General features: G+C 40.1%; 1 protein-coding gene across 2 annotated transcripts in view; it reads left to right on the forward strand.

Annotated features, from left to right (window-relative positions):
- nt5dc1 (5'-nucleotidase domain containing 1) overlaps positions 1–22,356 on the forward strand; it is a 129,756-nt gene extending 107,400 nt beyond the window's left edge. Inside the window, exons 10-13 of one of the 2 annotated variants that reach the window (XM_083898229.1) lie at positions 12,362–12,535; positions 15,285–15,453; positions 19,224–19,412; positions 20,515–22,356. In XM_083898229.1, coding sequence (XP_083754355.1) covers positions 12,362–12,535; positions 15,285–15,453; positions 19,224–19,412; positions 20,515–20,627 — 645 coding nt within the window. In that variant the 3' untranslated portion in view covers positions 20,628–22,356. The remainder of the gene's footprint in view (positions 1–12,361; positions 12,536–15,284; positions 15,454–19,223; positions 19,413–20,514) is intronic. The other variant, XM_083898230.1, reaches the window with a different exon arrangement.
- The last annotated feature ends 3,373 nt before the right edge of the window (positions 22,357–25,729 follow it).

Here is a 25,729-nt window from a genome sequence, read left to right on the forward strand (position 1 = left end):
TGCATTGTTCTCATGGCTCTGGTGTGATGTCAGGGGAAGGCCACGTGTTTGTTTTGTTGTCAGTTCATGGCAGTTTCCTTTGCACGTAATTAATAATTTGACTGCACTCTCTTGTCCTATATTTGTTGTATGTATCTGGTAAAGAGAGGTTTTAGACATTTCCCTGGTAATTGTTGAAGATTAACCCAAATTGTTTTTTCCCCCCACAATCGGTTTATTGACATTTTCAGATTAAGAGCAAATAATTGATCACAATGACAGAGACCACCAACAAAAAAATAACTAAACTATAGAATAGCAAAACTGTACGAACATTAATAACACAATAGGTTTAGATAAAAAAAAAGATAGACAAAAAAAGGCTCCCACATCATATGGAATTTCCCAAGTGATCCCCTCAAAACAAACTGATCTTTTCATGCTTAACAAGGTTGAGGATTTCTTTTATCTACAATGTATGAGAAGGAGGCGTTGAAGACTTCCACCGAAGCAGAATCAACCGCCTCACTAACCCCGGATTTCCACTGGACGCGGAGCGCCGCGGAACGGCATCGGCGTGGTTCTACTTCGTCCTCTGCCCAGCGTCAATCCCCACCGGGCGCGTTACGGCAGCGGCGCGGAGCCTTGGGAGCCGGCGGTATTTACGGAAGATCGCGCGATAATCTCGAACGGACGCAAGTTCGCGAGATCCAGTGATAGACCTTGTGTATAAAGGAAACAACAACAACACAGCTTCTTTTCATTCTCCGACGTGGAAGAACTGTTGATCTGGTGTCTTAAATGATTTTATGTTTCTCCACTTCAACAATCAGTCTCTCGTCGTACATTATGACTCTCCGAGACGCTCTGATTAATTGACTGTTTACCTGGTAGCACCGGTCACAACGTAATGTTGATGTGAAGTTGTGACAGGCTATATGACCTACGTATTGTGTTTTATTTTGAAAGGGGAGCGGAAATGTTTTACTTTGATTCTGTGTCGCTTTTCATGTCTGGTGCAAACTGCTCTGTTGGAATTTACGAGGTTCAGCAGCGGCAACGGCAAAAATAGAACTTCTACCTATCGATAGCGCTGCGGAGTGGCGAGCCGCTTCTGGGACACTGCTGAGACGCTCCGCAGCGCGTCTGCTGGAAGTGCTCTCATTGATTAGAATGGAAGCGATTTGCAACGGTGACCGCGCCGCTGACGTTCCACGTCCAGTGGAAATCCAGGGTAACAGAGTAACACATGCAATAAAAGTTGCCTCTAAGGAGGAAGGTGGAATTGCAGATGGAGGTGTGCCAAATAGAGCATCACAGGATTAGGCTCCACTACTTTACATGTGACCTGAGATAATGTTCCCAAAATGTCTCTCCAAAAAGAATGTAAAGCAGGACAAGATAAGACTTGCTAGTGCCTGACGTCACAGTTTAGGTCCACATGTTTATAGATTTTAGTGAGCCTGACCTTAGTATGATGTGCACAATGGATCATTTTGAATCCAATGCTCCAATGATTGATTGTGTTTTGCGCATATGGAAGACTTATGCACTCTATTTAGAGCCACATCCCAAACCCCCTCAGGAATTTCCTCTCCCAATTCCATTTCCCAAAGCTCCTTGGTTGAGTTTAAAGAAGCAAGACGAAGGGAGTGAGTATTGGAATAAAGATATGATATCATTCCTTTCAGAGCAGGTGCTGGCTTAAGAAATGTGTCTAGGGGAGATTCCATGGGAGCATTGGGGAATTGAGGGAATGTATTGTTAACAAAAATACAGATCTGAAAAAACCTGAAAAGGTGTTGCTTATGTAGGTCAAATTTTCCAGATAACTGTTCGAAAGATGCAAAGACTTTGTCAATATACAGATCTTGATTGATGATTGATTTGATGATTGATTTGATGCCAAGATTAGACCAGATAGTAAATACTCCATCAACCAAAGATGGCTGAAAAATATGATTTGCACTGACAGGAACTAGTATAGAATGTTTGGAAACCAAAGCAGCATCTAAATCGACTGCAAATTCTCAAGGAAGTCTTAACGATTATGTTTATAACCCACGTTTTTAGGATTGTTAACTAGTTTAAACTCATCTACAGTTCGGCTTGATCCGGCTTGAATACAACGAAAAATAGTACCTGGAACCAGGTGCTATGCTAGTGGAAAGGTATCTTAACCGTGCAGAGGCAAACTGAATAGAACCAGTGAAAACACGCCATTAGAGGCGATCACGCATTTACAGGCGCTGCTCTGAAACTCAAAACCTCTCTTAAAACACATGTTTTCTCTTTGCCTTTAAACTCAGTTTGAGATGTTGACTTTTACTATTTTTAGTGTCTTTTAATGTTTTTACTTTTTTATTTGCCATGCCTGTGTACAGCACTGGCCAACTGTGTTGCTTTATACTGTAAATAAAGTTTAATTGGAATGGTTCTCGGGACCTATTCCTGCCTAGGATTGGTCCGTTTCTCTTTTCATGGACCAAATCTTCCCAAAGCAGTCCAGAGACTAAAGGATTTACAGAATTATAGTTTTCTCTCAGATCACTTGATTTACATTATGCTGAAAGGTTGTTAAGGAAATATGCCACAACACAAATATGCCACTTACCACAGCTTTAAACTGAGTATGTAGATGTGTCTTATTTGCCCTGGACTCAAGTGACCTTTAATGAACATGTTTAATAGTTTTCCTCTCTGTCCTCCTCTGCCTCTGCTCTGAGTGCCACACAATGGGCTTATTAAGCTCGCTGTATACTTGTGCTTTAAAGCGGCCATACACCGGAAACTCCAATTAATGTTGCTTTTTGGTGTGTATCTGCGTCATTACCTAGTTTATGAAGCCCTAAAGTTTTATAACAAACAGTTCAGCCACTGTTGAGAACTCAGAGTTTTATTGTTTTCCCGAGCTCTCCTTAGCCGATCTCAAAAGTGCTTGCTAGTGATGTAACTATCAGGTAAGACCACTCCTCTGAACAGTGGCTCCTCCTCCTGACTCAGCACCAAACTCAATCTGAAGGAGGGGGCAGTGTCAACCATCCATGATGGATATCTTGATAACAGAGATAAGTATTTCAAACATTAATTAACTATACATTTGTGTGAATGTTTGTTGTCCTTTGTAGCGTGAGCTAATGACGGCTAACAGCTGCTACAGGACTATGTGGAGCAGATTGCAGAGAAATCATGAAAAGTGAGTCTAGGGTATTTAGTGTCTGAAGTAATTTTCAGTGCCCTTTTGCTTTTTCATGTAAACATTGTCATAAACAAAACAATTAAGCTATTGAAGATACAGTAAATAATTATTTATTCATATAAATGATAGCATGTGCTTCATGTGTTGCTGGGATACATTTATCCTAACTTTTCGTGTCTTTGAAATTACTGTTGAATTAATAAGGGTTAAGGGGTTTACATGGTTCATAATAAAGTTGTTTTTCTTACTTTATGATGAAACCTGGTTAAAAACAATCATCCACTCAAAATAATGCTTCATTACCAGGGGTCCGTTTCACAAAGCAGGTTCAACAAACTCTAAGTCTAACCCTGAACTCTGAGTTGATCTACTCTGAGATAGGAAACTCTGAGTTTTCGGTTCCACAACAGCTGATTTAAGTTAGTTTGTTCAACTCGGAGTAGTTTCACCCAAAGCTAAGCGCGTGCACCACAAGTATAAAAAGACAGCCTCAATGGAGCCCCGTTTCAATGAGTCACCATGGCAATGGGGAAGCGGAGGGCGATGTTCTTCACCCCAGTGGAGTTGAAAATATTAATGCGCTCATACGGTGAGTTTGAGCATGTTTTTAGAAGGAAGTGTAAAACGATGCAGCAGCAAAAGAGAGGGAGACGGCGTGGGAGAACATAGCTGCTCGGGTCAATGCCTAAATTTAAATGTCGTCCTTTGCACAATCACAGTAATATTAGTTTTGAAACTGCTTGAGTTGTAGACTATTCATTTATTTAATTTAGGTGTAATCCCGCGGGAGAGAAGCGCACTTGGCAACAGTTTAACATGAAACATAAAAACATTGTTCACAGGTAAAACCTCTGCATAATCTCATGGTATTACCTCATTTTGATCATGTTTTACATTGTAAAGTAAATATTAAGTGGCTGTTTGACTGTACAGTTGTTTTATCCCCAACATAATGCTTTTTTCACACACATAAATGACTTCTCATTTATATCATGTTCAAGTGCTCTACATCTCTGACGTTCTATAAAAAACTCCCATTTGTAAAAAATAAAAAAAAGACGCAGTGCACACAATTATCTGCTTCGCGACTCCGGTTGGTAATGTTGTAAATGTAAGGACTGATTAGGTTGTGTATGTAAATGATGGACTGTGACGTGAAACGGTACCGCTCAAAAAGATAAGTGTCTGGAAATGTAAGAACATTTATGCGCGGTCTGATAATAATTTCCCGAAGAATATTCAATTCTCTGCGCAGTAATGCTGCACCTTCATCCACAGGATCACTGTCAAAAGGACATGGTAGTGAAAATAGTCGCCACCTAATATAACTTCTAATGTAGACGCAGAACAGACTTCAAAACTAGCCTGCTGACTGAATGAATGAGGAAATCAAATACCGTGTGTGTCTGAAAGAGGGCGGAGACAGCGAGAAACTCAAGGTTTGCGGAGAAAAACCTGGTTCCGACCAGGTTAGGTTCATAGAGCATGTTACCATGGTAACTGACCGAGAGCTAAAATTACCTCTCTCTGTGAAGCTAGAGTTACTCCTCTTTCTCTGGTTTGACTTATCTACCTTTGTGAAACTGAAAACTCTGAGTTTCCCTCATTTCAGGGTTAACAGACTCAGAGTTTTCACTAAACCTGCTTTGTGAAACGGACCCCAGATGTCATCAGTGGAGGCTTCCACAGCTTGGTCCTGTGTTTTGCTCCTACAGTGGAATGTTATAGACGTGATGCACCTTATAATCAAGATTCAAGAAGCATTGTCACACTCATTGTATAAATACAGCAGCAGTTTAATTAAATAGTGACCAGGCATTTTAGCTCCTGAGAATGCAGCATCTCCAGTGTCTGTACTCCCAGTTTTTCATCTTAAAAATGCAAATTAACCTTCTTGCAGGAACATCAGCAGTTTTGACAGCAATCCACTGCAATGATGTACATTTATACAGTTTTTTGAACAAACAATAGAACAAAAGGCCACCGATGCGATGGACTGCCCGCACTACCTGGAGCAATACACCAGGGGGCAACCACAGCAGTTAATCAGAAGCTGTCAACACTTGACTGATGGAAATGGATATGCTGCAGCAAAGGCTTTACTACACAAACACTTTGGAAATTATCGTGTCATAGCATCTGCTTATATGAATGGAATATTATCATGGACATCAATTTAATCAGAAGATACAAAGGATGGATATTGTAATGCCATGAAAGATGTGTATAATTTGTGTGATTTGAATACATCAGCTCACTATGATTAAGAAGCTGCCATACAAGCTGAGAGACAAGTTGTAGTACATCAGCTACATACAGGAAATGTGTCATCATAGAGCTATAGGAGACAAATGTGCACAAGTTTAGGCACCACAAAAGAAACATTTGTGCATCCTCCTTTTGCAGAAATAACAGCCTCTAAACGCTTCTTATAGTTTCCACTTAGAGTCTGGATTCTGGCAGAAGGTATTTTGGACCATTCTTCTTTACAAAACATCTCCAGTTCAGTCAGGTTTGATGTTTTCCAAGCATGGACAGTCCGCTTGATATCACACCACAACTGTTCAATAATATTCAGGTCTGGGGACTGAGATGGTCATTCCAGAACGTTGTATTTGTTCCTCTGCATGAATGCCTTAGTAGATTTTGAGCAGTGTTTAGGGTCATTGTCTTGTTGAAAGATTCAGCCCCGACACAACTTCACCTTTGTCACTGATTCCTGGACATTGTTCTCCAGAATCTGCTGATATTGAGTGGAATCCATGCGACCCCAACTTTAACAAGATTTCCAGTCCCTGCACTGGCCACACAGCCCCACAGCATGATGGAACCACCACCAAATTTTACTGAAGGTAGCAAGTGTTCTTCTTGGAATGCTGTGTTCTTTTTCCACCATGCATAACGCCCCTTGTTTTGCCCAAATATTCTATTCCTCTATTTTAGTTTCATCAGTCCACAGCACCTTATTCCAAATGTGCTTTAGCATACCTCAAGCCACTCTGTTTGACAGCATCACTTCCATACAGCATCTCCTTGTGTAAAGTGCACTGAATAGTTGAACGATGCACAGTGACACCATCTGCAGCAAGATGATGTTGTAGGTCTTTGGATCTGGTCTATGGGTTGACTGTGACTGTTCTCACCGTCCTTACCCTCTGCTTATCTGAGATTTTTCTTGGTCTGCCACTTCGGGCCTTAACTAGAACTGTGCCTGTGGTCTTCACATTCCTCACAATGTTCCTCACAGTTGAAACTGAGAGCTTAAATCTCTGAGATAGCTTTCTGTATCCTTTTAACTACAGACTTTTACTGACTTGATTCACTTAGGACATCTGCTGGTAACCTCTGTCCTAGACATGACTTGACTTGACTTAAGAAGATTGGATCAAGATCTACATCTGAATATAATGGGCTATGAGCACCAGTAAATGAATTTTTTTTCTTTGCAAAAAATTAGGAATGTAATTGTCGTGTGTTTTTGTTTTCTGTGTGGGTTATGTATTTGTAATTATTACTGCGGTAAGTGTAATAATTATGGGGAAGGTATGTAGTGTTTGTTGTGTGTCACATAGGGGGAGGAGCCAGCTGGGGTGTTGCGTCACCAGAGTAGTAAGATCAGCGGAAAAGAGTTTCCAGTTGTTCCTTCACCTAGCCTCTCGTGGTTTATTATTTATTATTATTATTGATAACTAAGAAATATATCGCAAGAAACTCAGTCTCAAACAGTATATGACAAAGTAACATATGTGGCATCATAACCTTTAGAACCAAAAGAAGTACTGGCTCATTGATCTGCATCCTTTGCTGAAGAGATCCATCCCAGAGAGCCCGTCATCATGGTAGCCTGCTTCAGTCACAGAGTGGACTAAAGTTGATATATGAGGCAGATGGATCAGGAAACTACTGGTGTATCCGCAAAACAACAGGACGTGATGACGACTTGTACACTTGTACCCAAACACTCCCAGCAGCAGCAGACAAAGCTTTAATAACACCTGAGAAGAGAATCAGACAATATCGTAAAACAGTTAAATGCTGATGTTGCTGTGTATGTTTTTGTAAATATTTTGAAATGAAAATATTCTTTATTTTCTTTATAAATATTCAATAATTCTTAATTAATAGTTCTTAATAGGCCTCTAATTTTTACATTACACTAATGTTCTTCATTAGATGGATTAATGTGTGATTATTTCCCTGTGTAATGCTCTGCCTTTCAAAGACCCATAGTCTGCAATATTGTAAACATTTTTCTTATTTACTGTAACTGTAAAATGGTGAGTAAAACTGTAGTTACAGCCAGGATTTGAGGAGACCGATTTACTATCATTCAAAATGACCCCTTATAGACTTCAAGTAATGTCTATTTTGTATTAAATTATCATTGTTTCCAACAGAATTGTTGAAATTTAGGGTTTTTTTTCAACACACTTTAGTTACTACTAGTGGGCAAAATGTTAGATAGTTTTTCAGCACTTGTGTGCAGCAGACGTTTGTCACGTCTGTGTGCAATGATATGCAGTGGCATCAGACAAGATAGAGAACGTGATGTATAGAAAGTTATGTTACAAATTTCATTTATTCAAGATTTTTATTTGTCATTTCCTGATAAAGGCAAATTAAATTACTTTTCAGTTTTTACTTTACAGTTGCACCAGCTATCTATGAAGATATGTAAAAAATAACAACATCTGGAGTGGTGAAAGTAGTGCAGAAAGTACATCTAATAATAAATCAGAATAATGAAAAAAAAGCCTTTTTACAGTAATTTACAGGTATGATCGGTCCAAAGCTCACGCACGCACACACACACACACACACACACACACACACACACACACACACACACACACACACACACACACACACACACACACACACACACACACACACACACACACACACACACACAATACAATGAGTGTCTCACAGCTTGTGCAGCTGTGACTCATGAGCTGCTCCAGGCTAATGTAACTGCATCCATCCACACTGAGTTCCTCTAAAGACATGTCGCCCTTGTGCTGGAATGCTTGACCTCTGTAAATATTTATAGTGTAGTGATCCCGTGACTCCTGCAGCAGCAGCAGAAGTGGACAGTGAGAGGTGCTGATGGTTTTTGGGGGTCTGATCTTCCAGCTGTAGCCAGTTCTTGGAAAAGTCTGGTAGAATGTGATTCCTTTAGCAGCAGCAGCCCCTACCCCTCCTCTTTGGGACTGGCCAACACGGCAGCAGCAGCAGCAGCCATGATTAGTCTGACTGTTTGTTTACATGTGGTACGGTCAAGCTGACACAGCTCAGCTCTGTGAGGAGGGGAAAAGACCTTCAGACAGCTTCTTTAAGGCCTTCACACTCCTGTCCAGAGATGTGATTGTATTACACATACACAAAAGAGTGAGTCATCAGCGTATAGCGTGTTTGTGTGTGTGTGGTATTTTTGAATAATTAAGTTGTGCAAAAGTTCAAAACCTCTTCAAGCAAGTGCATAGTTTACTTTATTTTCTACATCAAGGTGTTTTCTTTATCACACTGCTATGCTGTTTTAGAAATGTATGTTGAATGTAAATGTAGGTAGTGATTATGGTGTACATTGTGTTCGTTAGTGACACAAAACAAAACACAAAACATATCAAATGATGGTACTTTTTTATTCATTCTAGAGTTGCAATGATTAATCGACTAATAACCGATCAATACATTAATCACCACTTATTTTGATAATTGATTATTCAGTTTGAGTGTTTTTTCTTTTAAAAAATTTAATAAAACAAGCTTTCTGATTTTTCTCAGTGGTAGAGCGAGAGTGGTTCAACTCGAAGGTTGTGGGTTAGATTCCAGGCTACATGCCGATGTGTCCTTGGGCAAGACGCTTAGCCTCACGTTGCTCCTGACGGCTGCGCAGGCACAGTGTGAGTGGGTATGAAAGATGAGTGATAGAAAAAATGTCCTGCACATAGATGTGCTGTATGAAAGGGTGAATGAATGGGTGAATGGCAAAACTGTGTACCGTGAGTTTGACACACTGGTCCTTTAGTAAAGTAACAACACTTTCCAGACCAGTTGGTGTCACACACACTATTTTGATCAAACAGGAAAGCGAGTGGTAGTTGTAGAAACACATAATTCAATGAAGTCCCACATGTTTTATCTGGAGGTCTCAGATAAAAACAATTAACAGCTATTTTGTGTAATTATAAGATTAAAAGAAGAACAATTAATTACACACACAAACATTAAATTGCTGTGTATACATATGATGTATATGTTGTATTAGGGGTGGTTTATGTCTTTGTGCGTCACTCACTTGTGAAACACTGTAATCATCCGTGGCTGTGGAGGGATTTCTTCATAGAGCAGCCTTACTGTAAAGCACTACAGGATAAAGTCCACAGTTCTCCACTTAATCCCAGTTAATCTCATGCTTTCAGCGGCTGAGTTCACAAATTAAACACCAAAACCTACAGTTACACCCTCTTTAGTAGTTAGTTTTTATTTTTTTAAGCTTCTTCAATTTGAATATATAACACAAAGGAAAAGATGAAAGGTTTCAATTTGTGGACAAACTACAATTTAAGGTTTGGTGAAGCACTGATCAGTGATCAACATTTTCAACATTTTCTGGACCAAACAACAACAAATCGATAATAATAAAGAAAATGATTGACAAATGAATTAAGAAAACAAGTTGGGACAGGGATGACACTTTTTTTTTTTTCTGTACTTTGGTATTTTCTGTCCTAATGTATTTATCTGACTTCCTTCCCTTGGATTCCAGATGGAACATAGTAGTTTTACCAACATCCCACTACGTTTTTACAGTATAAAGTTAATGTTCATTGTTCACGTTCAAACAAAGATGCTCCATATATGTTTGGTACGACACAGAAAACATATATTTCATGGTTACACAGTGTGTCACTCAACTGTGAACTTTGTTTTTACGGTGTAGTAAAAGAGGAAGAATTATTACAGGAAGCATTGTTTTCTTTGCTTGTTTTAATCCACAGATGGACAAAATCAGAGCCTTGTGTAAAAAAAAACAACCTCACAGTGATGATCAGTCGTTGTGAAAATGTTTACTTAGTTTTGTTTTTATCTCAGTGTTTGAGACACTGTTGTGTATTGATGGGGTGAAAATAACTAGTGAATGTGATGCCAACCTCTTTTCTTGTATTGATAGTATTAATAGGGGTGGTGATTTGGTGATATATCATTGGACTTCCTCGTGCAATACCATAATGATACATCAGGACAAACATTGATATTTTATTGAACAAATAAAGGTGCTGCTAGATTGACTCGTGTCACTACTTCTTATCGCCTCGTGGTGGCGCTGTTCAAATGAATGAGGGGAAACTTGGAAGGAAGTTACCTGGCCAAAAGAAGAGGAGTTTACAGCTGGATAAGGGCAGCGAAAGCTACGTTAAGAGATGTACCACCCACGTTTAAAGCTCCCATAGAGTGGTCCTGTTGCACATATATGTTAGTTATGAAGGTGTACTTACATACATGAATTTGTTTTTATGGTCAAAAACCTCCTAGTTGCTGTAAACGAGGCGATAGAAATCCTCTTTTCTGACACTGTTCCCCAGCCGCGATATTTAAGACTCAACTCTCACCCCCAGAAGACGAGTCTTGTGATTGGCCAGCCAGCGTAGAGGCTTGCCAACTGTCTTGTGATTGGCCAGTCCCTTTGAAGACCTTTGACCCGGAGTCAGACCCAGAGTCAGAAGACACTGTCGCTCATGAAACACCTCCACAACGGACGTTATTCTTCTTCTGCGGTTCAGTGTACGCAACCGGATGTGCCCGGACTAGTGCCCGGAGCAGGAGGATCTGCTGTTCAGGAGAACCGGTGTTTACGTAACCGGACCAGGTTTTTTCAGAGATCTCACTGATCCCGAGATTACAATAAAACACAGTGTTCTCCGCAGTGGCTGAACTGTTTGTTTAGAACCTTCAGGGCTTCTTAAACAAGGTAATGACGCAGATACACACTAAAAAACGTTAATTGGAACTTTCGGTCTAGGTCCGCTTTTACACATAGACTTTATGCACTTTGTTCTTTTTGTAGTGAATAAAAAGAGAAATCCTGCACTTTTTCTTTTTCTTTATTACAACTTTATTTAGGATTTTTTTCATATTTGAAACATTGACATCAATAAACAAATATTTCTTCCAACAGTCAAATACACACACATCAAAGAAATGTAGACACAAACATACACAAATACAAAAACAGACAAAAAGAAAGAAAAGACCCAAACCAGTCTGCCATATCCATTATGGTCATAACACCAACACTCCAGACCTCCACCACAAGAGGGAAAAGAGGGGAAACTTTTATCTTTTTACAGATGTTGTTGTTGTTTTTCTTCAGTTAGACAGATATCGTGATGTATTGTTATATGATTGTCCTCCAATATATTGATTATCACAGAACCGTTGTATGGTGGTATTGTGGGTACCCTGTGATAACAGCCCTAGTGGATAGATTGGTGGATACAGTGGACAGATGGATGATAGTTTTCTGGATGGACGGATGGATCCATTGAAAAAATTGATGGATGGATGATAGATGGATAAATGCTTTATAGGTCGATGATGATAGATGAATGATACAGTGGATGGGTGGGTGATAATTTGATGGAAAGAGAGGGAGAAATAGTTAGATAGATACTTTATTCATCCCCATGGGGAAATTTTAGTAGCTCACATAAAACAAGTTTTCCAACAATAAAAATGTGCAGCAATAAACATAAATGTACAAATAAATAGAATCAGACTGCTCGATCTTTTCTCCAGCTCCCTAAAGTCCTCACACCATTTCCTTTCACAGGCTATAATATGAAAGACAAAGAAAGTGTGGTCCAAAGTGTTGAGCGGCGTGTTTACACTTTGCTTTTGGAATGTGTTTCAGTGAAACATGCCTCAACTTGTGCTTCTTTCCATATGTGAAGGGCATAAAGTGTGTGATGGTCAACCAGGTTGTAACGAGCTTTGCAGCCTCGTCGCGTCTGGTCTGGCCCAATGTGTGTTTGTGGGGGGGGGGGGGGTTGAGGCTGATATCAGCTTTCACAGCTTTACCAGCGTTTGAACTTTTACTTTTGCGCTCTGCAGTAAACGCAGCTGTCCTCACCGACCCTGTCCTCACCGTCCATGTCCCTTCTTTCTTCAACCCTTCAGGTCGTGTATTTTGGAGACAGCATGAGGTCAGACATGTTCCCCGCCAGCAGCTTCGGGAAGTGGGAAACAGTGATGATCGTGGAGGAAATGGAGGGGGAGGGGATCCAGAAGAGCAACGCGGCCATGTCTAATGAGGCCCAAGTGGAGCCGCTGGAGAAGAAGGGAAAGTTTGAGGTATGTTCACTGAAGCAGCTGTTTCCGTTTAGTGGCCCCACCACCACGCACACACACACACACACACACACACACACACACACACACACACACCGGTTTGAGCTGCTATACATTGAAGGACTCACAATGACTCCCATTTATTTAAACATCCTTATCCTTAACCTTAACCGTAACCGCAATTGAAATCGTAGCCCTGAAATTAACCAGTACCTCAGAAATGAGGTTCTGCCTCATTAGAACTGGGTTTTGGTCTCCATGAGGAATACTGGTCTTGACAAGGCCAGTTTTTATGGCAGTTAGAGTCCCTCAAGTGTAACAAATAAAAATACAAACACCTCTGTTTCTCTTTGTGAGTCCGTGAAATCCAACAGGCTTCTTTGCTGTCATCAAGTGTGCGTTTATATGTACATATTAGCTTAGTCACGGCGAGCCGCCACAGTCCAGATAATTACAGGGTATCCGCAGGGTCTTAAAAAGTCCTAATTCCAATCATTTGAATTTAAGGCCTTAAAATGTCTCAAATTCTCCTAAAATCTCATAAAAGATCTTAAATACAATTTTGAAAGGTCTTATAAATCTACTAACGTTACTTTTATTTAAAACATGCATAAACTTCAGTCTCGCTTTGAAATGTTTCTATTTTTGAGGATGCGATAACATTACTGCTACACGGAACTAAAGTAGGCCGCCTGTGCTGCACGGTGAGAATTTATCGAGCACCACTAGCTAGTGTGCTGTGCGCGCGCCGCGGTGTGTTACAACAGCATAGCAGCGGAGAAAACTTAATGAAAGCCCACAGCTAAGCCGAATTGCTTGCATAAGATGGGTAAGTGCAATTTCAACGATTTGTGGCAATTTTCCTTCATGTCTTTTGTACTTTTTTGCCCGTATGAATATGAAATGGGTCTTAAATTGTATTCATTATGGTCTTAAAAAAGTCTTAAAAACTCTTTAATTTGACTTGTTGAAACCTGCAGAGACCCTGTAATTAATAGGAAACACTGATTAATAGATTCACCAACTGTATTTCAAGGTATTTTATGCACAGAACAGCTGGAGAGATATCGCGCCCACATGTTACAGAGAAGGTCCACACAAAAGGGAAATATTCTGGCAAGAAACACCAAGGTCTTTTTTTTATTTTCCCAAAATACAAATCAATGCCTGAGGCTTTTGTACCAATTGTTTGAGCTACAAAACATGGACGCCAATAAACACACCAGGAAAAACAGATTAGAGCCACTTAACAAAAGACATACATGTAATGCCTGCTTAAGTCTTTGATATGTGTCCAGCCATGGCAAAACCGGTCACAAGTCCACTTAGGGACATTTGGAGTTATTTACAGATTCTGGAAGTGTGATTTGTAAGCTTTCCACCAATGTCAAATTTTACAATAAACAAAAACAGCTAAGCTGCCCAAAACACATTAGTAAGGGACAAGTGTTTGATTTCAACATAAAACATGACTTTTCCTTCCCGTACAAAACCCACTCACACCAACACCCATTATCCTAGAAGCTCAGGCCGAGGAGGAGTGGCGACCATTTTTAACACTAGATTATTAATCAACCCCAAGCCAAATCTAGGTTATTTATCTTTTGAAAACCTTATTCTTAACTTATCTCATCCTAGTTTGAAAACACTAAAACCAAGTCACAGTTTACCATCCACCTGCACTGTATTCAGAGTTCTTTTTCTCTGCCGCACCAAAAGCCATTCCACTGCTGCCTCAATTAGCAAATTCAAATGTCTTATTTGGTCAGTTCGGACTATAAAATCCTTTCTTTGGATCTCCCTAAATTTACCAAGTGAGGGAGAAGCCCCTGTGCAAGCTAAAGTCTGCAGAAGAGTGAGCAGTTTTTAAAGTGACACAAACTACAATTTCCAATTGAAAAAAGTTGACTGATGTCCAGATATGATGACAGACATAGTCATAACATGTTGTAGACTTAAGCCAGCGTAGTTATTATTAAGTCTTTAACTTCAAAGTGACTAAAATCTTCACGTCACCCTTCCCAGCTGAGGCGAATTTGGTATCCACTCATCTCTGGTCTGTCACATATATAGCCTACATTCACGCTTCCTACCAAAGTATGAGTCAATAAAGCTTTTACAGGCCGATTTAATGCAGGACTGCAGAGACTGTAGAGAGGCAGTCAAAGAAGTATTTCCTGCTCAAGGGTTTTTAAGTGCTTTCGTGATTAATTGAATCACTGTCGATCTGAGGTAAAGTAGGTCAGTGTCTTGTGTTTCAACATGTTCAATTTCCTCTGGCTGTCTGACTTTCTGGATCCATTTCAAACATTATTTTTAGACATACTTGATAAAAATCTTCATAGCACGTATCTTCCTTTGCAAATTTCCTTTTTTCTAGTCCTCTTGTGGTGTCGGTGTTATGCAACTGTCCCTAATGATTAAGCTGATTTTTACAAAGAAAAACAGCCATTTCTCTGTAAGACGCACGTATCTTGAAACATCTTAACTCCCACATCCTGTTGTCACGGCGATTGCAGCTCTTTCTGCTTAGAAAATGCATTGATGTTTCTGAATAAGTGAGTGGGGGATTTCTCAGTAATTATGATTCACCGCCGTTGTGAAAGAGAACCCAGAAAGCTGTGTGGGTTAAAGCCACTTTAAAGTCTCCCACATATTCCCCTGTGCTCTAGGCAGAATTCCCACCTCCTTTAATCAGGTCTGTACTTGCCTGAAGACGAGTTTCCCCTGTGTGTGTCGTTTGCCTCAACAGGAGCAGGGCATGAAGTCACCCTCTGACATGTCCAACCAGTGGGGCTCGTACTTTGTCGACGTGTACAGAAGTGGAGGAGAAGAAGAGGAGAGCCAGAAACTGACCTGGTGCAGCCAGTGCATTCACAAATACAGCACTATGGCCATTCCTAGTGTTGAGCACATAGCAGGTATGTGGAGAACTACACCGACCTTAACCAACAGTACCTACCAAAAGATGGGCTACACCGTGAACAGGTCACCAGTCTATTGCAGGAATAAACAACCTTTCAATTTAGAGTGTCCAATTAATCTCATGCATGTTTTTGGACTGTGGGAGGAAACTGGAGAACCCGGAGAAACTGGTGACCTTCTGTGAGGTAATAGTGCAGGCCATTACGTCACCACGTGGCCCACCCAGATCATGATACACATTTAAATAAAGTTCAAATGAAATAGGTCCAAACCACAGAAGATACTTAGTACATTTCAAAAGAATAGAATAGAAAGGCTTTTATTGTCAGGGTTATCAAGAATGAAACACTTCCAGCGATTAGAGGTCGACCAATTAATCGGTCAGCTGATCAATCAGGCTGATTTTTGGTTTTAAATGATTGATAACAAAAAAATGGATACCTTTTTGCTGTCTAATGAGTTTACCTACAACATTGTCAAGAAAGCTCCGTTCCAACACAAAGCAACTACTATAAGTGTAACATACACATTAAGCATTCAAAATAAGGTCAATAGCTTTGTGTACGATCATCTGCTTCTTTAAAGCTCACATAGAGTGGTCCTGTGGCACATTATATGTTAGTTATGGAGGTCTACTTACATACATTAACTTGTTTTTATGATCAAAAACCTCCTAGTTGCTGTAAATGAGACGATAGAAATCTCTCTTTTCTGACGCTGTTGCTCAGCCGCGAGATTTGAGACTGAAATCTCACACCCTGAAGACAGAGTCTTGTGATTGGCCAATACCTCGAAGTGACATATTCAGCACACCCGCTCTCAGAAGTGCAGCTCCCCCCTCTGGAAGGGTGGATGCACTGCTACTCATTATCAAAAGATTGTTTTAACAATGTTTAAAAATAGCTTCTTCACGACTCCACGCCGCAGTCCCTTTTATGACTTTCACCTGGAGTCAGAGTCAGAAGACACTGTCGCTTGTGAAACACCTCCACAACGGACGTTATTCTTCTTCTGCGGTTCAATGTACGCAACCGGATGTGCCCGGATTTGTGCCCAGAGCAGGAGGATCTGCTGTTCAGGAGAACCGGTGTTTACGTAACCGGACCAGGTTTTTTCAGAGATCTCCCTGAGTCCGAGATTACAATAAAACACAGCATTCTCAGCAGTGGCTGAACTGTTTGTTTAGAACCTTCAGGGCTTCTTAAACAAGGTAAGGATGCAGATACACACTAAAAAACAGCGTTAATCGGAACTTCTGGTCTAGGTCCGCTTTGAACTTTTGAAGTCTTAACCATTGAAAGCAAATAGGCAGTGGTAAGTGTAGCAGCTCAAGTTAATAATAGCTCCTATCTCTAAGTGCTAAATAAATAAGTTTAAATGTAAAATGTAAGGCAGTTAATTTATGCAGCATTTTAGTTTTTACTGAAGGAAAAGCTGTAAAAATTAAATAAAATGACATAAAGGGATGTACCGCATGCAGACGCAGCATAAAGGGAAATACAAATTAGCCCAAAATAGTCTCCTGGGATTCTCCAAGCTGTTTTTGTCTCATCTAGAAACACTTCTATTAATAGTTATAATAGTTCCCCAATGAAACAGTTTAATATTTTAATATTGACTTTCATCTGCATTCATTTATTCAGCAGTGGAGGGCTTCATGAAATGAGTATGGTGAGTCTAGCTTAAAGGGATAACACAATGGTTCTATGGGGTACTGCACTTATACCCCATCAGTTTGTTAGTGAGCAGCTCAGTGAAAACATTTAAAGGAACCAGGGACAGCAAAACAAAAAGATATTTAAGCCACTTCACATAAAGCTCACTCAAATCTACAGTTTTCATTGCAATTTTACCTCCCATAACACAAACTGTTGATCCACTGCTGCCTCCTTTATGAATTTCATTCAGATTTACACAATTATCAGCATTAAACAATAAAGCTATAGCAATAAACCAGCAACTCTTGTGACCTGGGAGCAAAAATAGTTTTGGTTTTTCTGCTGTCCCCAATCGAAGCCATGTTTTTGCTTGTGCACGCCCACCCTCTGCTGCTTTTTGGCACAGGGAGCAAACAGCACAGTCACATTATTTGTAACACACTGACTATGTGTCTGAGAATCTCATGTAATCCTTACCTTTAACATCAAACTAATGATTATTGCTAATAGAAACTCTGTTTTCTATACAGTGAATCTTTCGCTAACGTCACACAGAAAGCGCTTCCTTTGGTTTTGTTTAACATCTTCCAGCTAAAAACAGCGGTATCATGAGAATCAAATTCAATGTGTGAAAACAGAGATTAATTAAAAACATTATCAAACATATCATGGTTGAAAATCTCTGTGCCCACATCAGGCGTTCTCGCCGTCGTTTGTGTTTTGTCTCAGAAAAAAGTCACGAGAGACAAAAGCAGGGACTGAACCAGACCCAGATGTTGGGCCAGAGTCAGAATTAGCTCCAGCTTCTTAGTGAAGGAGAGTAAAAGAGTCTCCCATATAATGATGAGCTCAGGGCTGTTTTCATACTGAGATTATTTGTTGTGTCTGTATCTGGATGTAAGTGATCCAGTTCCAGCAACACTGGTGGTCGTTTGTCTACAGTTGTTGTAATCTGTGTGTTTAGGCTTTTCCTCACTGAGGGTTTTCAGCAGTTTCCAGGACATTTTTTAGGATATTTAGGATTGATCCCAGCATCTTTTGCTGTAGTTTATTAAAAATTACAGTTCACTTTTTAAATGTCAGCACTGACTGTGCTGTGCAAACCTCTGACTGAAAAATTAAGCTTGTGTCATTTCGTTAACAGTTCGCTCTCCTTGCACCAAATCCTATAGAGAAAATCTGCGATTTAACATTACAGCACAGAGTTTTTAATCCACTGCTGCCTCCAGGGGTGGACTGGGACAAAAATGTGGCCCTGGACTTTTTTGGTCCAGACTGGCCCACTACAATCCGCGCGCAGATTTTGTGCCAATTCGCCCGGTTGATAGAAACAACACACATGCTCGTAATAACACCACTATACTAAACAATATCCCTTTATATTCTGAAGCCTTGAATAAAATAAATGATAACTACACAGTGTGTTGCTCAGTTGCTCTTGTAGATCTGCAATTGTGTGTGGCATCCTTTGATGAAAGTATGAAATGGGCATTAAGTGGTTAATAAAAGCAACTAGCTGATTAATCAGGATAGTATATGAAGATGGTTATTGTTTTCCAACTAGATTTACTTGTAACACACCACACCATCCAGAGTTTTATTTATTATGTCAAATCAAGTTCATAGACAGTTAAGCAACCGTTCTGAACCATTTATTTTAGGCACATACTTGCTGAACATGGTATCACTGCCTCCTTCACATGGTGAGTCAAGCACTTATTTCAGCCTCCTTCTGCACCATAAGGGCAGTGGTCATGGAGTCTCACTGTCTGACTCACGTGAAGGACCCGTTGCTGAAGCTGCAGCCTCGGTGCTGCTCGCCCCAGTCAGGCCCCAGTCAGGCCCCAGTCGGGCCGGCCCCAGCAAACATCTGTGTACTTTTTTTAACTTTTAGCAGCCTGTGCTGCTAGAGTCTTTCTTTTCCTTTCCCTCAATTTTTCCGCACCGACTTTGCGTTTTTTACTCTCCTTCTCCATTTTCGTTTTTCGTGTGCTGGTGTGTTGTGTTTTTTTAAAAAACATTTTTGATTAAAAGATTCATCATTAAAAGTGATTGGACGAGGGGGGGGGGGGGGGGTGCGAATCGTTACCTCTCTGCTGTGTTTGCAGCTGAGCACTGTGGGCGGCAGAGCCGATGCATGTCTCTCCCGCCAGGCCAGGAGAGTTACAGTAGTTACCAAGGCAAAGCAGGGCATGGCAACAAAAAAAAACGGCCGTCCACCGGCCCATTATTGACCGGCCCACTGGGAAAAGTCCTGGTACTCCCGATGGCCAATCCACCCCTGGCTGCCTCCATCAGTAAGTTTAGATGTATCATTTTGTGACTTTGATGGAGACATGGGGCCAATTCCAATTCCTATCTTAACCCTCAAGCTCAACCCTTAATCTTAACTGGCCTCAAAACCAAGTGTTGAGGGTTATTTTGTCACTTAGAAATGGGACACCCCTTAAATGCAGATACATCTTCAGACTGTGGGGGGCAGAATAACGCGAAAGCTGCGTCCAGTCTGTCAACTCCAAAACAGAAAAAGAAGAACACATTTACGTCACGATTATTTATTTATTATTTTATTTCAGTCAAGTTATTAGGTTGTCAGTTAGTTATAAAATGATACTCATACAAATACCACAACCACGGAAATATTCAGCTGACAGTTACCACACACCACGGCTTATTGAAAAGTAAACCATAGCAAACGATCACTTGTCCGCACCGGCCGGCTATTGACAAAAGATCGTAAAATAAAAATAAATGTTACGCAACAATGACGTCAGTAATCCATAATGGGCCTAAACTAAGATAATACAAGTTCATCAGTTTTCATCATTTTTATATGTCATGTCTATTAACAAAGAAATTACTTAATTTGTAGCATACTCATTTTGCTGCTTTCGGCGCCATCTTTGTTCTGTGAAGACACGCAATGCATTCTGGGTAGCCCTTCCTCCCAAGGGTGGTCTTGGAAAATCTCATTATTGAGGGCGATACAGCCCTTAAACTTGGCCCTCAACTTAATTGAGGGTTAAGCAAGGAATTGGAATTCACCCATGAAGTAGCGACGCCTGGAAAGTTAAACAAGCAAGTAATATATTGATATTTGGCCTGGTATATCAATTATGTTAGTTTTTCTATTGTCCCCACTGGCAGCCATGTTATCAGTCAGAGTGAGACTGTGTCTCAAACTGATTCCCAGCACCACCCTCGTCAGAAACTCTCAATGTTCACTTTAATGTTAGAGCTATAAAGTCATGATATTAATATAGAGCAGAGTTTTGTCCTTGAAGGTAAAATATGATTATTTGAGACTGCAGTTCTGAACAAAGCATGCTTTTCCCTTCAAATAGTAAATCTAAATTGTTGAGCAGCCACAGTATAACATGTGCTGTTTGATCTTTCCAGATCTCCCTCTGGATTTCAAGTTCCCCAGGTTTTCTCCTGACAAGCCCTGCACCACTGGCTACTACCCCCGGCCCCCGGATTCCTTGCTGAAGTGGTGCGAGAGTCTGTCGTAAAAGAAGTTTAAAAAAAAAAAAAGGAAAAGAGAAAAAAAAAAAAAAAGTCCTCCTTTACCCCTCTGCCTCAGGAGAGGAATGTGCCTCCATATTTGCCTGTAGTTTCCCACCTGACCCCCACCGCCATCTGTGGAGCACAGGAAGCATAAACTCCTCACCCATTCAGAGAAACCATGTGAATGTAAGCCACAGTATCTCTCTGTAATAACGCCTGAACGTTGTTTCGTGGTTTAGTGTACTGTGTACGGCAAAAATAAGTGTGTGTGTGTCTGCATACAGTAATAATAAGAGATGTAGTGTTAAATGTGTGAACCCCAACCCCCCCCCCCCCCCCCTGTTATTTTCCATGGTTGATTGTGTTTCAAACTTTTCTGGGGATAAAAAGGGAACTGTTTACCACCTCTTTTTTCTCCTAAAGTGATTACCTCAAGAATGTTATCTACTGTAAGCTGAACCCAAACTGTCACAGTGTTTGTCCCTCAAAGCCTCTTGGAATCGTTGTGGCAGTATGTATGTTTTACAATCCCGAAATCTCTTTTTTTTTTTAAACATTTACTAACCTTAAAGGGATTGTTGAAGGCGTTTTGAAGTGTGACTGCATAAGGTAATGACACAGAGTCAATGCTGACACCCCATGCAAGTGGTTAAGTGGTTAAAACTGATTTTAATCATCTAATAAAGGCTCACCCAATCACATTTTAGGCCAGCTAATGTCTTCAATATCCAGAATAAATATGTTCCTGCTTTATCTCACCATTAGGCACCCTCTGACTGGAAAATGTGAACTTTCTTGATCACTCACTCTCCCGCTCCAAAGTCCATTGAGAAAATCAGTAATTTTAGCTAATCGGGGACACACAAGCTGTGGGTCCCCTGCTACCTTATTTGGTTTGTCTCACTTATGTAGTAAACCTTGACTCAACTTAATTTTTCTGAGAATCCGGAGTGCGCATTTTTGAGATTGACGGTTAAGATTGACGGTTAAGCAAGGAATTGGAATTCACCCAAAGAATCAAACCCTGAATCAACAATATAAGATCATTTGCAGGGGACCTGCATCTTGTGTGTCCCCATTAACTAAAATGGCTGATTTTCTCTATGGAATTTGGTGCAGGAGAGTGAGCACTTTACAAGGCAAAACAAACTTCACTTTCCTGTTGGTGTAAAAATTAGATAAAAAGGAAAACACGCTCTTCTGATAGCATACACTTATTATGGCATAGATTCTGTTGGGTGATCCTTTTGTGCCCCTATTTTTGGCCCTTCGGCGGCTCACAGCACTGTCAGCTGTAATTATGTGTGATTATCCGTGTACATAATCACATATGCAGAACTGTATTGAGGGTGTGTGTACTACTTCAGAAGAAGTACTTCAGACAACCACACTCCAAAAACACCTGACTTACCCCTTAAAGTTTTGAGCTTTACTGTTTCCCTGTGTCACTTTCATGGAAGGTGTTATACTTTTCGGGTCATTGCTGCTAAAAAAAACTTTCGGAAATAGCACTACTACTACTACGAATAATAATAGTAATAATTAATGATAAAGACTATGTTAGATGTTCTCTGTGTTATTTTGGTGCAGCGGTGACATGTGCTCTTTGAGTGATTAAAAACATGAACTACTCGTGCTTCATTTATATGCAGTACCAGAGTGACATATATGCTTTAAAAGCCCTCTGTAAAGTTATTTTTTTGTCAGTGTGGAACTTGTGCCATAATATTTAAAACACACTCACACAAGACTGGGTAAAGTATGTCTCGGCACATGGCGCTAATCAGTGCTATGACTGGAAGGTCAAATTTCAAGGTCAAAAATACAAGTAGTGCCAAAACCAAAATGTCTGTTGTCTAATTGTCATTAATTCAATCAGTCACTTCCACAGTTTTATTTCAAACTCAGTACTGTAGCTGTGAGCATAGTAGAGTATACTATACGTGTTCTTGTTGATCCTATAGCCTTGTTTAGCCTGCAGCCCAAATCATATTTTTAAGCATATCCAGATTGTATCGATCGAAACACATGCGATCCAATTTTTCCAAAGTTGATTCAATCCACATGAGGAGGTGGTTTCGAATGCGATTCTGGTTGGATTTTTACAGATCCATTTCAATCTGAATGTCTTAGTTGCTTAGATAGGATTTCAAAGTGTCTTCCCCCAGGACACTCAATTCATATCCATAGCATCTCATTGACTAAAGTACTTCCACTTTAGTCAATGTGTCATCTTCCACCGACTCTGTTTGCATTGTGTTTTTGTTGGATGACGGAAGACACTGCTTCAATTCAGCAGAATTGACAGGAAGTGAAATACAGATACAACATGAAACATCTGCTTTATTTCAGAATAAAAGCCCCCGTGTTGACACCATCTTATTTACACACATGCAGTGGAATCCCAGGGTTATGTGTCCCTAGCAGCATGACTCAAACAACAATGATGTAGAGCTGGAGAGACGGACGTTAATTAAAAGCCCATTTAACAATGGTTAAGACAACAGTTTAAAAATGTACTAGTTGTTGTTGTAACTAGAAATCCCTGTGTAAAATTATTCTAGAAAACGTCAATATGGGCACACTGATCAGATCTGATCACTTGCTATAATGTGAACAGTTAGTCAAGAAGATCAGATTCTGATTGGATATGTTTAAAAATCCAATTTGGGCTGCAGTCCAAACAAAGTCTACTGAGAAATTTACTGCAAACTAGTTATGTCAGGTCGTAATGACAATAAGTCAAGGCCTAGTGGGAATTATGGTAAATCTCTCTCTGATATATGTTATGTTAAAAAAAAAAAAAGATATGACAACATATTTTGGCATCGATTTACATGCAGAATTAATTTTTATTCCATGACTTCCATGGTTTACATTATTTGGTTTGATTTTTATTCTGTATCCTTTCATGGAGTTTGTGTAGATGGATTTGCGCATACAAACAGCATAGCAACATGTCAGGTTTCCAAGTTGGGAATTCTGAGTTCCGACTTCAAATGGAACGCACCCTAATTATCTAACATGTGAACCCAAGTGTAAGCTGTAGTTTATGCTACTATAGTTAATTCTACAAAATATTGCTTAAACTGAGCAAATAGAAATCAAGAGCACAGTGAATGGTAACAGTTTATTATTCAAAGTAACTTAAACAGAGCCAGCAGAACAAATCCGGAACACTTCCATGCCATGTCTCAAATGCTTTGGGGCCTTTTCTGTTTGTTTACTCTGTATTTCATTAGTAAAAGGAACATTTAGCAGCCTTTGTGCGAAATTGGACTAATGCTGCGTTCCATTTACACTACCAGTCAAAAGTTGAGACACACCTTCTCATTTTAATGTTTTTTCTTCATTTTCATAACTATGTACATTTATGATTATCAATGAAGGCATCAAAACTATGACTGAACACATATGGAATTATGTAGTAAGCAAAAAAGTGTGAAATATTTTAGATTCCTTCAAGTAGCCACCCTTTCATTTGATTACTGCTTTGCGCACTCATTCTCTCTCGAGCTTCATAAGATAGTCACCTGAAAGGTTTTCCAAAAGTCTTGAAGGAGTTCCCAGAGATGCTGAGCAGGTGTTGGCCTTTTTGCCTTCACTCTGCAGTGTGTCCAAACTTTTGACTGGTCGTGGACATCGGAAGTCGGAACTGGAAGTGACATCAATCCCTAGTTCGGCTTGTTCCAGTTGAGAAGTTGCAAATTCAAATTTATCTCGGGCTAGCTATTGTTAGCAATACCAGTCCATAACAGTGCTCTACACTGATTAACTATTGGTCATTACTTTTAAAATTAGAATACCAAAAAAAAACGAAATTCTACCTTCTATCTATGTCTTGTCTCAAATGGTTTGGTGTCCTTTCTTAACAAGGGTTAGCTTGTGTATTTTATTAATGTTTTTGATGGATTGTTTTGGTTCGGTTTTTAAAAAAATATATATTTTTAACAAAGCTGCTACAGTTGTTTGGCTACATGCCAGCTCGCCAGTCTTTATGCTAAACTGGACTAATGATACGATGTTCCATTTACATCAGAACTGCGAGTGTTCCTAAGTCGGAAACACAAAAGTATCTAGGGCTAGCCATTGTAAGCTATTATTAGCAATAATACCAGGTGACAATAACACTCTAAATTGTATTTTATGTGCACAAATAGCATAGCAACATGTCTACGGATAAAATTTAAACAGTACCGTGTTATGCAACCGTTTGGGCACCCCTGTAAATGTTTCCTTTATAAATCATTGGTTGTTTGGATAAGAAATGTCAGTTAAATATATCATATAAGAGACAAACACAGTGATATTTGAGGAGTGAAATAAAGTTTATATGATTTACAGAAAGTGTGCAAGAATGATTAAAACAAAATTAGGCATGAGCATAAATTTAGGCATTGTCATTTTATTGATACATTTAGCACTAATTATTGGAACTCAAAATTGGTTTGGTAACCTCAGTGACCCTTGACCTCCATACACAGGTGAATCCAATCATGAGAAAAAGTATTTAAGGAGGCCAACTATAAAGCCCAATTTATACTCCTGCGTAAAGTGGTCTGCGTAGGTTACGCAGAGCCCTCTGCGTCAACGCAGAGCCTGTCGGAGAGCCTCCGGCACTCCGTCAAGGGACAACGGAGACGGCAAGAGCTGTGATTGGTCCTCAGGACAGGCCGAGCGAAGCTGCTCTGTGCCGGCCACTGTGCACACCGAGTGTTCACAGAGGCGGAGCTGATCACTGCCGACACCATGCTGCCAAACTATAAATACGTCATACCTTAGTACACACAGCACATGTTTAGACTAAATGGCAAATTTTTCGCCTCAAATTATCTTAAAACTGTGTTCCGGGACACAGAAAAGTGAGAAACGGCCACTGTTTTAATGTTATTCTGCTGCAACAACAACAGTCTTTCTCTTTCTTTCAACCTTGCGTAGCGACCCCTACTGATCAGGCGGGAAATTGCATTGCGTATCCGTCACCACGATGGAGAAGTATGGCTCGAGGGGGCTCCGTGGTTACGCAGTCAGATAACGCATTACGCAGTCGGAGAAGTATAATGTGGCCTTAAGTGTTTCTCCTCTTTGCATCTTCTCTGAAAAGTGG

Source organism: Microchirus variegatus (assembly GCF_963457635.1).
Source record: "Microchirus variegatus genome assembly, chromosome: 12".
NCBI lineage: Eukaryota > Metazoa > Chordata > Actinopteri > Pleuronectiformes > Soleidae > Microchirus > Microchirus variegatus.